This window comes from Carlito syrichta, unplaced genomic scaffold (genome assembly GCF_000164805.1).
Source record: "Carlito syrichta isolate Samal-C Ts95f unplaced genomic scaffold, Tarsius_syrichta-2.0.1 Scaffold315360, whole genome shotgun sequence".
NCBI lineage: Eukaryota > Metazoa > Chordata > Mammalia > Primates > Tarsiidae > Carlito > Carlito syrichta.
In genome coordinates, this window is record NW_007259456.1 from 180,895 (window position 1) to 194,314 (window position 13,420).

The 13,420-nt window shown below is 52.8% G+C and overlaps 1 protein-coding gene across 1 annotated transcript in view; it reads right to left on the reverse strand.

Annotated features, from left to right (window-relative positions):
* Positions 1-7,488, reverse strand: part of ITPK1 (inositol-tetrakisphosphate 1-kinase) — a 65,116-nt gene extending 57,628 nt beyond the window's left edge. The window contains exon 1 of the mRNA XM_021706227.1: positions 7,397-7,488. Coding sequence (XP_021561902.1) covers positions 7,397-7,488 — 92 coding nt within the window. The remainder of the gene's footprint in view (positions 1-7,396) is intronic.
* Between the last annotated feature and the right edge of the window lie 5,932 nt (positions 7,489-13,420).

Below are 13,420 nucleotides of genomic sequence, written 5' to 3' on the forward strand. Positions count from 1 at the left end.
GGAAGGGCCCTCAGATGCAGCCCACAGAAAGCTCTGGGGACATCGGAGGAAAAAGGGCTGACCCGAGACTAGGACAACCACAGGAGGGAACACCACAGATGAAGGGAACCCAAAGAGGAGGTGACACCACAGAGGAGGGGACACCACACAGAGAAGGGGACACCACACAGAGAAGGGGACATCACAGAGGGGACACCACAAAGAGGAGGGGACACTACAGAGACTGGGACACCACACAGAGGAGGAGACATCAAGAGGAGGGGGACACCACAGGGGTACACTACACAGAGGAGGGGACACCACACACAGGGGGAAACATCACAGAAGAGGAGACACCACAGAGGAGAGGACACCACACAAAGAAGGGGACAGCACAGAGGAGGGAACACCACAGAGAAGGGGACACCACATGGGGGGGGAGGGACAGCACAGAAGAGGGAACACCACAGAGAGGGGACAGCACAGAGGAAGACACAACTGAGGAGGAGACACAACAGAGGTGGGGACATCAAAAAGAAAGGAACACCACAAAGGAGGGGAGACCACAGAGGAGGGGACACCACAGAGAAGCTGATGCCACAGAGTAGAGGACGCCACGGAGGAGGGGTCACTACAGAGGGCGGATACCGCAGAGGAGGGGAACGCGACAGAGGCATGATTTCACAGATAGCATGGGGTGGGGACTCGGGCCTAAGTGAGCATGTCAAAATATCTGTTTTCCTGATCACACTCTGCCCCCAGAAGAGAGAACCTTCCCAGGGACTCCTGCTGCCCCTGGAGGAAGGGGTCTGATGTGTTACTCTCGGCAAGAGCCAGGGTTTCTCAATGAAAGGCGAAGGTGCGAGGCAACCTGTAAACTGTTGGGCCCTGCTCCCTGCTCCGCTGTCGCCGGAGGAGGGCAGTGGGCACTCCATTTCCAAGTCCCGCCACCCTGTGGGGCCCATGCTGGATCCGTTCTGTGCGGCGCCCGGAGTTCAGAATTCAGAGGAAACAAGGGGCCACTGTTTTCCTTAGGGACGAGGTGGGGGCAGGGCTGGGGGAGATGCGACAAAGGCCTGCAAACTCCAGTGGCCCAAGAGTTTCTTCAGCTTCTAAAATGATTAACCCAGTTGTGCCCAGCCAAGTCACCAAGCTGAGCTAGGCCTGACACCAACCCCACCTCCCCCAGTGCCTGGACCCAGGAGAGGGTGCTCGAGGCAGAGAAGACCAGGACCCATCCCAGCTCAGGTCACTTGACTATCCTCAGTTCCCCCATTCGTCAAGTGAGGGTGTGAATAGCTCTTCCCTAACCCACACAGGTTCAACCTAAAAAAGTTCAACTTTTTCTTACACTCTCACCCTACACTGCTCAAGCAGGAAGAATCCATGGCCTCTGCTCTCTCCAAGTCCCTCCAGCACTGCTCCATTGCTTGCCCACTGTCTCCACAGGACTCTCCCCCCATACTGGGCTGCTCTTCCCCTCTGGCCCTCAGAGTCCTGGGTTGCAGAATGCACAGTGCTCACAGAGGCCACAGCCCAACAAAACCCACCACCTTGAACAGCAGCACAGGCTACAACCCCCAGGCCCAAGAGCTACAACTGAAGCTGGAGTAGAAGTTGGACAGGCATAAGGACAGGCTCGTATGGCCACCACCCTCTCAGAACCTCAGTTTCCTCACCTTTAAGGCAAGAAGCCTCATGATCCAGCACCAGCACCCGCTCTGGCATACTCACTCAGTGCTGGGCTCTGTGCTAGGTGCTTCACAGCACAGACTCATCAATACTCATAACGGTCTAGATGAGGACGAGGAAAGAGGACTCATGTGGCTGAGTTAACATGCCATGGTCTCGCAGCTTCACACTCATCCTCACAGACCCCAGCTCACAAGCACAAGGCATCGAAAACATCAGCCATCACACTTCCACACTTACTATTCATATTGTTACTGACCAGTGGAAACTCCTGAGACTCTGTCAATATGAGCTCAAGAATAGGCCAGGATCTGAATTTTGCAAAGCTTGGGCCACTTGTCTTGGCTCACAGAGACTCCACTACATGTCCATGGCTACACTAATACTTACTGCCCTCATTAATCATGAACATCAGCCATTACAAAGTCCTCACGTGCAGCCATGTGCTGGGTTCACAAGCACTGACCACATAGGGTACAGATGAGGACACCTGGGATGCCAGCTCAGGAAACAAGCAGCTAGCCAAAGTCACGTTGGCCAGGGAGGCTCACTAAAGCCCTAAGGACATAGCACAGTCTGGTCTATCCTTGCAGATAAAACAGGGGCCTCCCACCCCAAGTTTTTCTCTTTTCATTGGTTTCAACAAAGGAATATGGAAGGGAAGGGAAACAGAGAAGAAAAGCAGATTGAAGCAAATGGGCCCTGACAAGAAAGGGGCTAAGTAACATGCCCTAGGTCATGATTTTTCTGTGCATGGAAATCCAGATCGCTCCTGCAGAGCCAGAAGCTAAGCTGTACTCCGAAGGGCATCCTAGTGCCCAGGTTTTGCTTTCCTTCCATTCCCCTCCTCCCCGATTCTTCCCTATGAATCAGACAAGATGCTGAAATAAAGGTGGGAGGTTAGCCGGGCTCGGTGGCTCAGCCTGTAATCCCGCGCCTTTGGGAGGCTGAGGTGAGTGGATTACCCTAGCCCGCGGGTTCGAGACCCACCTGGGCAGCGAGACCTCATCTCTACAATAAATCAAAAAATCAGCTGGGTGTGGTAGCGCATGCCTGTAATTCCGGCTACTTGGAAGGCTGAGGCGGAAGGATTGCTGGAACCCAGCAGGTCGAGGCTGCAGTGGCCGGGAGCGGCCACTGCACTACAGTCCGGGCGACAGAGTGAGACTCCAACTCAAAAAAAAAAAAAAGGTGGGAGGCTGAAGGCTGGCTCAGCCTCTGTGCTCTCCACAGACCTGAGGCCCTGGCACAGAACCAAGTTCAAAGGCCTGGCCAAGCAGAAGCAGGTCTCTGCAGGAGATGTCGGCTCTGGGTATCTCAAGGACAGATTTCACTAAAACTTGGCTTCAGAGGGCTCTGTGCCAGAGGTGTGCTTTCTAATGAGTCTGATTCCTACAGCAACATGGGGAAAGAAGACGAGGCTTTTCCCTGGCAAGAGCAGCTCTCACTTTCAACCAAGCACCAAGTGTCCCTCAGAGAGGTCAAGAGCTGGCCGTCACTGGGGTTGCCACCAGGACAAGCAGAGTGGGCCAAGGGTGGCACTGGTAACCCCAGCAGCCTCTGTTCCAGACTGGGAGGGAAGCTGTCACAAACGCTCCCTGACCTGCTTCCCCCAATGTCTCAGCAGTTGGTTTCCAGTTACCATAGTAATAGGAAGAAACAGCAAGCTGGCAAAGGCTAGCGAGTCGATCACCTTTCACCCCACATGATGAAGGTCAGACAACCAAATAGCCTAAGGATAGTAGAACCGTGTCGCTCCAAAGTTCTGAGGATGTGCAAATTGGCTCTGCTTCCACAAGGCAGAACACTTGTACTGCTCAGCAAGTACGGCTCCTGAGAACAGGACTGTCTCTTGGGAGCTAAGGAAACCAAGCCTGCACCAGTGCCAGAAAGCCGGTCCAGTGAGGTGAAGGGGATATACCCACCCACACCCCAGCCCAGCAAGCCTGCACCTGGGATGCCAGCTCAGGAAACAAGCAGCTGGTCAAAGCCACGTTGGCCAGGGAGGCTCACTAAAGCCCTAAGGACATAGCACAGTCTGGTCTATCCTCACAGATAAAACAGGAGTCCCCCACTCCAAGTTTTTCTCTTTTCATTGGTTTCAACAAAGGAATATGGAAGGGAAGGGAAACAGAAAAGAAAAGCAAATTGAAGCAAATGGGCCCTGACAAATAAATGCAAGGTTGAGAATGGGGCTTTAATGGGGCTTTATGGGGAATTACTTTAAGTTATAGTTCAATATTTGGATGAAGGCAAGGAACAGGGATTTATCCTGTAAGGGGAAAAGTATGTGCCCAATCCCTTAGGATTAGAAAGCAGGAACCCTGAACTGAGCCATGCCATGAATTGGCTCTTTTCCAGCATCCTAGAAAAGCCTGCCTAGTTGTCCCCTAAATCTGACAGATTAGCCCTAGATTCCATGTGTCCTGGCCAAGTGGCTGCTTCATATCTGGCATTGTTCGCAGTGGCACCCAAGAGTCCCGAGTCAGAGCCAAGGGGACCTGGATCATCCCTTGGTCTCCAGGCACGAGTCTAGTCCTGTTCTGGGGGAAAGTACAAATCATAGACTGGTAGAAAAAGAAGGAAAAGGAACATGAAGGCTGGAAGATCTGAACCCATAAGGAGGAGGGTGTGTAGCAAAACCTGACCGCACTGAGTGTGTGTGTGTGTGTGTGTGTGTGTGTGTGCGTGCATGCATTAAGCAGGTTGGCAAAGGTCCCATGTGCTACTCTCCCGTGGCCAGGCCTGGAGGAATTGACTTGCACAGCCCTCTTGCCCACACACTCCAATTGCCATACAGACCACTTCACTTCTGCCTGAGCCACCCCTCCCCAGGCAGAAGGCTACACAGGTCCAAGGGCAGGGGCAGAGTCTCTGCTGTGAGCCCAGGGGACAGTCCTCCCTGTACCTCCCAAGGTTGCTTCTTCACTTGCAAAGAGGGAGTGAAGAAACATCCGTCCCACAGTTACCACTGCCTACAAAATGGAAGTGAAGAAACATCCGTCCTATAGTCACCACTGCCTGCAAAATGGGGGTGAAGAAACATCCATCCCAGTCATCAGGAGCACAAACCCAGGAACACATATTAGGCACCTCCCCCTCCGAGAACACAGCTGGGCCACATTGCACAGATGTAAGCAAATAGGACTTTCTTCCTCACTAGGGTTGAGTTTTCTCTGGTCTCAGTATACTCCCTCCTTGCCTTCTTTGGCTCACCATGGGTATGATCCTAACAGCCAGCTCTGCCAGAACTACCAGGACCCTCACCAAATCCCGGGTGCCCATTGAGCAATGATATCGCTCGTTCACCTGATCTCTACATCCTTGGGAGGCAGGGAAAGTTGTCACCATCTTGCAGATGAGGCAAGCAAGGTTCTTGGAGGCAAAATCACTGAACTAAATAAGCTTGTATGACCTGTAAGTGGAAGAGATGGCCATCCCCCATACCCTAGGTCCCTGTGGCTGAGGACACGAGTTTCCACACCCTCTGCTTTCATTAGGAAGGAGAGAGGTCTGACAGCCTTCCCGGAACTGAGGGAGTGGGGCTGGAACAGCTGTAATGTGGTCCAAGGTAGGATCTGTCTGGGAGCTTCATGGGCACAAGATTCCCACCCCAATCCACTGCAGCTCCAGGAGAAGAGAGCGACTCTGAAGTCCTCACCCAGAATGCCACCTCCTGAAAGCACCTGTGTTGGGAGCTTAGTAAGCAAGGGGGCATCACTGAGCAAGTCTGGGTCTGGAACCCAGGTCCTCCTGGCCTACCTGCTGCCAACACTGCATACCATGGTCAGCTCCGTGGAAGCCCTCCCAGCATAGTGCCAGCACCCAGAAAACATGGCAGCAGCAGGGTTGTGGGACAAGGGCGCCCGCATGTGTAGGGAGAAGGCCAGCCTGGCATCCCCACACTGCTCTCTCTTCACGTGACTCTGGTGGAAAATCTGTGCTTTTCTGTAATTCAAATGTATCAATATTTTCATTTTTTGATTCATCATTCCCAAGATTATTTTTTAAGTCATCCCATGTTTTTTTCAAGTATTTTTGCATTTTCAACTTTTATAATTATTTGATCCATCTGGAGTTTATTTTGGTGGAGGATATGAAGTATGTATCTGTGTATTTCCTTCCAGATGGACACTCAGTTGTCTCAACACCATTTATTTATCCATCTTTCCCACTATTTTCAAATGTTGCTGTTTCCACAACTCCCACACTTATTTTGGTCTCTTTTTGAACTCTCCATTAATTTGTCTTGTACCAGTGCCACGCTAGTTTTGTTTTCTTTTTTCCACATTGTTTTAATTACAATAGTTTTGTGATACAGTTTAATACCTAGAAAAGCCAGTCCCCTTTTTCATAATTCCCTGACCAGTCATGCTCAGTTAATTTTTCTACACACCCTAACAACAGGACTGAGACTGGGAATGAGTGGCACTTATGGATCAACTTAGGGAAAATCCAGGGTGTGAGGCAGAATCTTCTTGACCAGAAACACGACATGTTAGATTTACAGCGTATACGATAAATGTTGAATTTCTTGCATCTATAACAAGGTCCCAAAATTTTATTTTTTAAAAAGGCAACCTAACACAATAGAAACACGAACAAAAGATATGTCTAGACGTTAAGAGATATTGGGGCAGTCTGTTATGGCAGCATCATTCAGCCTATGCAGACAAGCCCACCCAGCCAGGACACTCTCCAGGGCATTCTTCCCTATATGTGTCAGCCCAAGGAGGGCCTTAGGATTCAGGCCTCGGGTGCTGATGCAATGCAGGGGGGCAGGTAGGCATTACCCAAACCCGGGCCTTTCCTCAATCATGGTCTCTCACCCTCACAACAGAGCAAAAGGCACCTCCTCTCCAGCATTCGACCAGACAGTGCTGGTACAGCCTCAGCACTGAGTGACCCAGAACACACCTCCAACAGACACCCTCCTGAGCAGGGTGGCAGCTCTTGCTCCCCTTGAATCTCACCAGCCACAGTTCCTATTGGATCCTCTACCTCTAACGCCATACAGTAACTGCCCCCAAGGGTCAGGTCTGACAAGTCTGAGCACTCAGGTCCTAGGCATGAAGTCAGGTGCTACTGCCCCCACGGAGAACACTTTGTTGAATCCGTGGTGTCACTGGCTTCAGAGGTGAGGACAGAGTTGAGAACAAAGAGGCTGACACGACTGGAGAGTACAGAAAAAGAATTTTCCTTGACCTCTGCCTGTGCCCCTTGCTGAGGGGCCATCCTGTTCCTCCCTGTGGCCCATGTGGCCCCAGCACAGCGCCCAGCTGGGCCAGGGACCAGTAAGCACATACTGAAGTGATTCCCTGAGGCTGGAGACTAATTTTATCTGCCCACCCATACATTGTTTACTGGGTACTTACACAACCACCCCTCCAAGTAAGTGTTACCCCATCATGCACTAAGAAAACAAAGACACAGTGATCAGGTAACTCACAAAAGGCCACTGTAAGGTGCAGGTCTTTGTGTTCTGATCACAAACTCCTACACCCTCCCCACAGCTACCACCCCACCTGGACCCTCACAGCCCCGAGCTTAGGGACACTGCTGTTGGACCCAGGGCAGGGGTGCTCCTCGGGGCTCACTGGAGAATCTCCCAGTCTAAGAACTCAGCAGAAGTTCCACGTTGCCCCAGGAATAAGCCCTGGATGCCACAGGCTGGCAAGGTGAGAAAAATGAAGGTGTCTCTGAACAAGAGAGTAAGCTGCCCTACCCCAGGATGTACACCTCACAAGGGGACACATGGGCCACAGGGCACTGTAGAGGCTTCATGGCAACCATGTTCTCAACCACACGGAAAGGCATGATCCCGGGGCCACAGAAGCCATGGCTCCAACAAGAGGCATGCAAGGGCCACTCTGACCACCCCACAGCTTCCTGAGCCCAACTCATACTCCGAAACAGACCACCAGTATTGTGAAGGCCCCAGCCTCTGTGGGTCCTCCAAGAGCCAAGCATAATGAGGATCAGGCAGTCTCCAGATGCCCACCCTCCAGGCCCAAGAGGTGAATGAGAAAAGGGCAGCAGAGGGGCGATGGGCAGTCCCGACAGAAGGGCCCAAGGCTGGACGCGCAGGGGTTAGGTGTGGAGTTCTATCTTAGCTCCCAGCCAGGTGCATTCACAGGACTCTTCCCCAGGTGCCCTGTCTCTCTGCATCCCCAGAGGACGTCAGATTGAGGGCAGACTAAGACTGGCCCTACATCCCTCCCAGACGATAACCTTGAAGTGGGGCCTAGTGACCCACATGTGGGGACAGAGAGTACAAGAGCAGTACATGCATTTACATCCCATAGGACTGACCGGAGAATGTGCAAGAAAAAAGTAAGGAGATGTGCCCATGTGATGAGCTCCAAAACCACTACGGACGCAGTGACAGCAACCTTCTCACTCCACCCATACCCACAATGTATATCAGCAAAAGCACAGCCACTTTATGACCCGCACACGAGAGCCTGTCCTGTATTCTACCCTAGCCTTCGGGAAATCTCCACTCGGGTGAGTGACCACAGGGAGAGCAACAGCACTTGCTCCGAGGTTATCTTTACTCATTCATTCAATAGTTATCACGAGTGGACAAAACCTTCTCTCGTGCAAGTGATGGGGACTCCAGTGTGTCATTCATATGAGTGACGAGGACAACACTGTTTACTTCGGGGCTGTCTTCGCTCATGTGGGTGGAGACAACACTGCTTGCTCCAGGGCTGTCTTCACTCATTCATTCATTCATTCATTCAGTAGTTATCACAAGTGGATGAAATCTCCACTCATGTGAGTGACAGGGACAACAATGCTGCTCCGGGGCTGTCTTCACTCATTCGTTCATTCATTCATTCAGTAGTTATCACAAGTGGATGAAATCTCCACTCATGTGAGTGACAGAGACAACAGTGCTTGCTCCAGGGTTGTCTTCACTCCTTCAGTAGTTATCATGAATGGACAAAACCTCCACTCGTGTGAGTGCTGATGGGGAGGACAACACTGCTTGCTCCAGGCATGTCTTCACTCACTCATTCATTCAGTAGTTGTGGTGACTGGACAAAATCTGGCTGTCTTCACTCATCCATTCACTCATTAGTTCAATTAGTGATTGTGAGTGGACACATTTACACCTTCAGGTGACACCTGGGGAAGACACAGGTGTCACTGAAGGTGACAAGGACTGTCAAGCTCCTGTTCTCAGACCACACCCACACCCTAGTATGGGAGACAAATAAATGTCGAGCAAGTACAGAGTCTGCATGTGGGTGACAGGAAGGGGTACCCATAAGAGAGGCCTTGCTGTGGACTTCACTGTGTCCCCAAAAGCAATATGTTGTGGTCCTAGCCCCCAATACCTCAATATGTGACCTTATTTGGAAATGGGATATTGCAGATGGAATTAAGATAAGGTCACACAGGAGTAGGGTGGCCCTAACGCAAGCATGACCAGTGTCCTCGTGAAAAGGGGAGGTCTGGACACAGACACACACCACACGAAGATGAAGGCAGCGATCAGGGCAAGGCCTCCACATCCCGAGGAACCAAAGATAACAGCCAAGCCCCGAAGCTGGGGGAGGGGCCTGGGGCAGATGCCCCTCACAGCCTCAGGAGGACCAGCCCTGCTGACATTGCACCCTCCAGCTTCTTGCCTCCAGAACTGAGATGATGAATTGTTGTTTAAGTTGCCCAGTTTGTAGGACCCTGGTACAGTGGCCCTAGCAAATCTTGGCCTCTCCAGGGAAGGCCTAAACAAGAGGGTCCCAGGAGATGTGGGGCAGCATGTTCTAAACAAAGAAGGCAAGTATAGAGGCCAGAAGTGAAAAAGCCAGTGTGGGTGCAGGGGTGGGGGATGAGGGGCATGGTGAGGAGTCAGTGTCCTGGGTGAGGGGAAACCAGTGTAGGTGCAAAGGTGGTGGGGCGTGGTTAGGAGTTAGTATCCTAGGGAGAGGGGAAGTCAGTGTGGGTGCAGAGTTGGGTACAGTATGGTGAGAAGTCATTGTCCCGGTGGGGAGCCAGTGTGGGTGCAGGGGTGGGGGCTTATGGGGGGACATGGTTAACAGTCAGTGTCCCCGGGGAGAGGACGGACTTGTTAAGGAGTCAGTGTCCCAGGCAGGGGAGCCAGTGAAGGGCCTGGAGCAGGGGAGTTAGATGCTCCTGATTCCTGGAGGTTACACAAGTTAACAGGTGTAAGGTGTTGGCATCTCTCCTGGCACATGTGTGAGCACTTAACATGGCAGTTGTGGAATGAGGGGTTTAGGTGTGAACATCAGAAACCAGGACGCTTTGAAGAGAGCAGCAGCTGGGAGTCAGAAGCCTGGTGCTGATGCCCCGATGGGCTTGGAGCCAGCATTTTTTTAATGTCTGGAACCTAGGGGTCTTTAAGATGCAGGCCGTAGAGTAGGTAGTAAGTGAACAGCCCCCGCCCCCAGCTGGGACCCCTACTTCATGTTCCAAAATTTCTCCCTGCACATCCTGGTTCCCTGCCTGGGATGTTTGTTGCTGCTGACAACAAAAAACATATCTCAATGTTTCCTATGTCTGTGTTCCTCCCAAAACGGCAACAAGTGCCTAAGAATTCTCCAAGCCAAAAATACTCCCTGTGCACCCTTCTTAACAACTAGGAAGGGAAACTTGGAGTCAGATTTCCACAAGGCTGCATGGATTATTTTTCAAGCCCTGAAGCTCTTCATATATTCACTTCTTTCCATTCCAAAGAGAGCATTTCTTAAGGCAGTTTCCAAACTGGTATTTGATATAATATTAATGAAGGAGTATTAAAAAACTTAAAACGTTGCATGTCTTTTTCATGTTCAGGACCCAAAATCAGTTGCAAAGATGTTGGGGTGTGTCAAGCAAACGGGAGCTTTACTGTAGGACTTCTCTGGTACTTTAAGATGCTCATATGCACTGGAGATTGGCAGAGGGACAGACACTGACACTGAAATTCTTTCCTATTCACTTGGAGGAAGCCCAGAGAATAATGCCCGGTCACAGAAACTTAAGAGCAGACCAACACAACACGGCACATGCCTTTCTGGGAGGGGTGCTCCATGTCCTTGACTTCTGATTAGCCACATCCTAGAGGATGCGTGTCCAGAGGCTTGCGACCTTGCTAAGTTGCTAAGACCCACAATGGGCAACCATATCCTGCAGGCTGCAATGTTCTCTACAGTCTGAGCAGCGGCTTTGAAGCCCACGGTGGTGGGGGGCAAAGGACAGCAAGTTGTGCACCCTGCACAGCCAGCCCTTCACCCTGGGGTGGGGCCTGGGGCCTTCAGCAAAGGCCTAGTGGGCTTCACCTCCCTGGCAGCAGTGAGTTGCTGAGGCATCGATCCAGAGAAGTCCATAGCAAAAGCAGATCTGTGCCAATGCCTTGCACAGGCCCAAGAAAGGCGTGGGCAGGGCTTCTCCCGGAGTCCCCAAGTGATAGCCACACACTCAAACCCCACTGGGTCCCAGGTTCTGCTCAGAGCCTGGGAGTAGATGTCACTTATTATTCCTGTAATCCTATAGGTGAAAGTGGGACCCAAGGGCCATCTCCACCAGGCCTGGAAGAAGCAAGGACAGGATTCAGGAAGGCTTCCTGCAATGGGTGACTCCAGGTTAAACTAACTGTGAAGAAATGGCTGCAGAACCCATGCACCCTGAATTCCTCAACTGCAACTGGGAGGAGGAGGAGAGCAGTTGTCAATGTGTGGGGCTACCCTGCTTGGCTGCTACTGTTCTTCCCCAGAGTCACACTGCAGCTGACCTTCGACACGCCACAGCACTGCCTCTGGGCCTGGCCTATGCTGGGCAAGGGCATCAGAACCAGGGTCTAGAGAGAGAAAAATGGATGTGTAATCAGTAAACAGGGGCCACCCAGGCGTGAGGCCATAGGATCGGGGCTCCTTGTACAGGTAGCCACAGAAAGCAAGCTCCCCATGGGCCATGGAGCCTGGTTACATGAAGAGGCAGGTCAGATAGGAGGTAAGAGGGGCATGTCTGAGAACAAGAAGGGAGGTAGAGGGAAACTAGAGAGACACATCCCCCAGGTTCCCAGGGCTCTGGGAACCAGGGCTGTCCTGGAAGAGAAAGGGCGCATGAACGGGTGTATGTGTGTGTGCACACGTGTGTGTGGCAGGGCAGAGGAGGGCTTGTGGGCAGTACGAATAAATCGCAAGAGGTCTACAGAGGACAGTAATGAGGGGGAGGCAGAAAGGAAGCAGGATGACATAGCAGGGGCTGGGGACTACAGAGGGAGTGGGGCACACAGGACTGGGGGGGACCAGCCTGCAGCCTTTCTCCAACACCGGGAATGAGGGTGAGTGCTGAGGCAAAGTCCCAGTACCCCCTACCCAAAGTGCGGCTCCTCCTAACCCCAACCCTGACGCCTTCCTGCCCCTCCCCAGCACCCATCCCCAGCATACCAGACTGGGAGATGGCATCAGTCACATAACACCTGCAGCAAACAGGGGTTCCCGGGGCAACCACCCTTTCTCCCTCTGCAGGAGCTGGAAGACACTCCGGAAACCCATTCCAACCCAAGGCAAAGGCTCCGGACTCCGTGGGATGAAAAAAGACCCTGGAGTTTCTTGATTCTGACCCAGAAAACTTCCTTCTGGGGATCCAACAGGCCTCCTCAGGGGGCAACTTGAGTCCCTCTGCCCAGTCCACACCTTTCCTCATTGATTTGTGTGCTCTTCTGGAGCCTTCCCCAGGAATGGGAACCAGAGGTGGGCTCCGACACGGCTGACCATCCTCGTTGGGATGACCTGTCTGCCTCGGTGCCTGCTGAAGGGCAGTGATGGTTTGAGTCACCTGGGTACCCCTATGACCTCACACGTCCTTTGTGAGAGGGACTCGGTCAATGTCTGTGGCTGGCTGAATGGACACATGATGACCCTCAAGCAAGGGTCAGGTCAGACACCGAGAGGATCCACAGCAGTGAACCTCCTGCGGTGGTGGATGAGGCATACCGGCAGCAGACATGGCTGTGTGGCTCAGCACACATGGACTTTGGGCAGCACCAGTGCCCAGGGCCCACGCCCTGTGTGCTCCTGCACCCTTGCCCCAGGCTTCAGTGGCCCCTCTATCCTGAGGTCGTGCCCCCCCAGCACACTCCCACCTCTTAGGCCTGGTGGCCTGCCCTTGCCCGGCCACCCTAGGCAGCACTGAGGGGCCCCTGGGCACCCGCAGCCCAGAGGCCAGTCCCAGGGTGAGGACCCTCCTCTTTCTTTGGCCCCCTCCCCTCCACTGGGCTCCAGAGACTCCAGAACAATGGCCTGCTCTCCCTTCCCACCATCCCCCCAAAACAGATGAGCTAATTTGGGCTCTCACCCCCCAAGGCTGCTGGTAAGACCCTATCCTCACTCTGCAGACATTTACTCAACACACAGAAACCAAGCGTTCCTGATGTCACACCAGTCAGTAGCCTTTCTCTAACACCAGAGGAGTTCCAGGACAATGGGGAGCATCGTCTGGGACAGGTGATGCAGTCATCAGGGCAGGGAATACTCTCTAGGGGTAGGCACCATTACCATTGGGGCAGGGAGCACCTGGGCACCAGGGAGCACCCTCCAGGGACAGACACTGCAGCTGTTGGGGCAGGGATATTCAGGACAACAGGGAGCACCAGGGCAATAAGGAGCACCCTCCAGGAACAGGCACCATGACCATCAGGGCAGGGAGCACCAGGACAATGAGGAGCATCCTCCAGGAGCAGGCACCACAGCTGTCAGGAGAGGAAGCACCAGGTCAACAGGGAGCATCCTCCAGG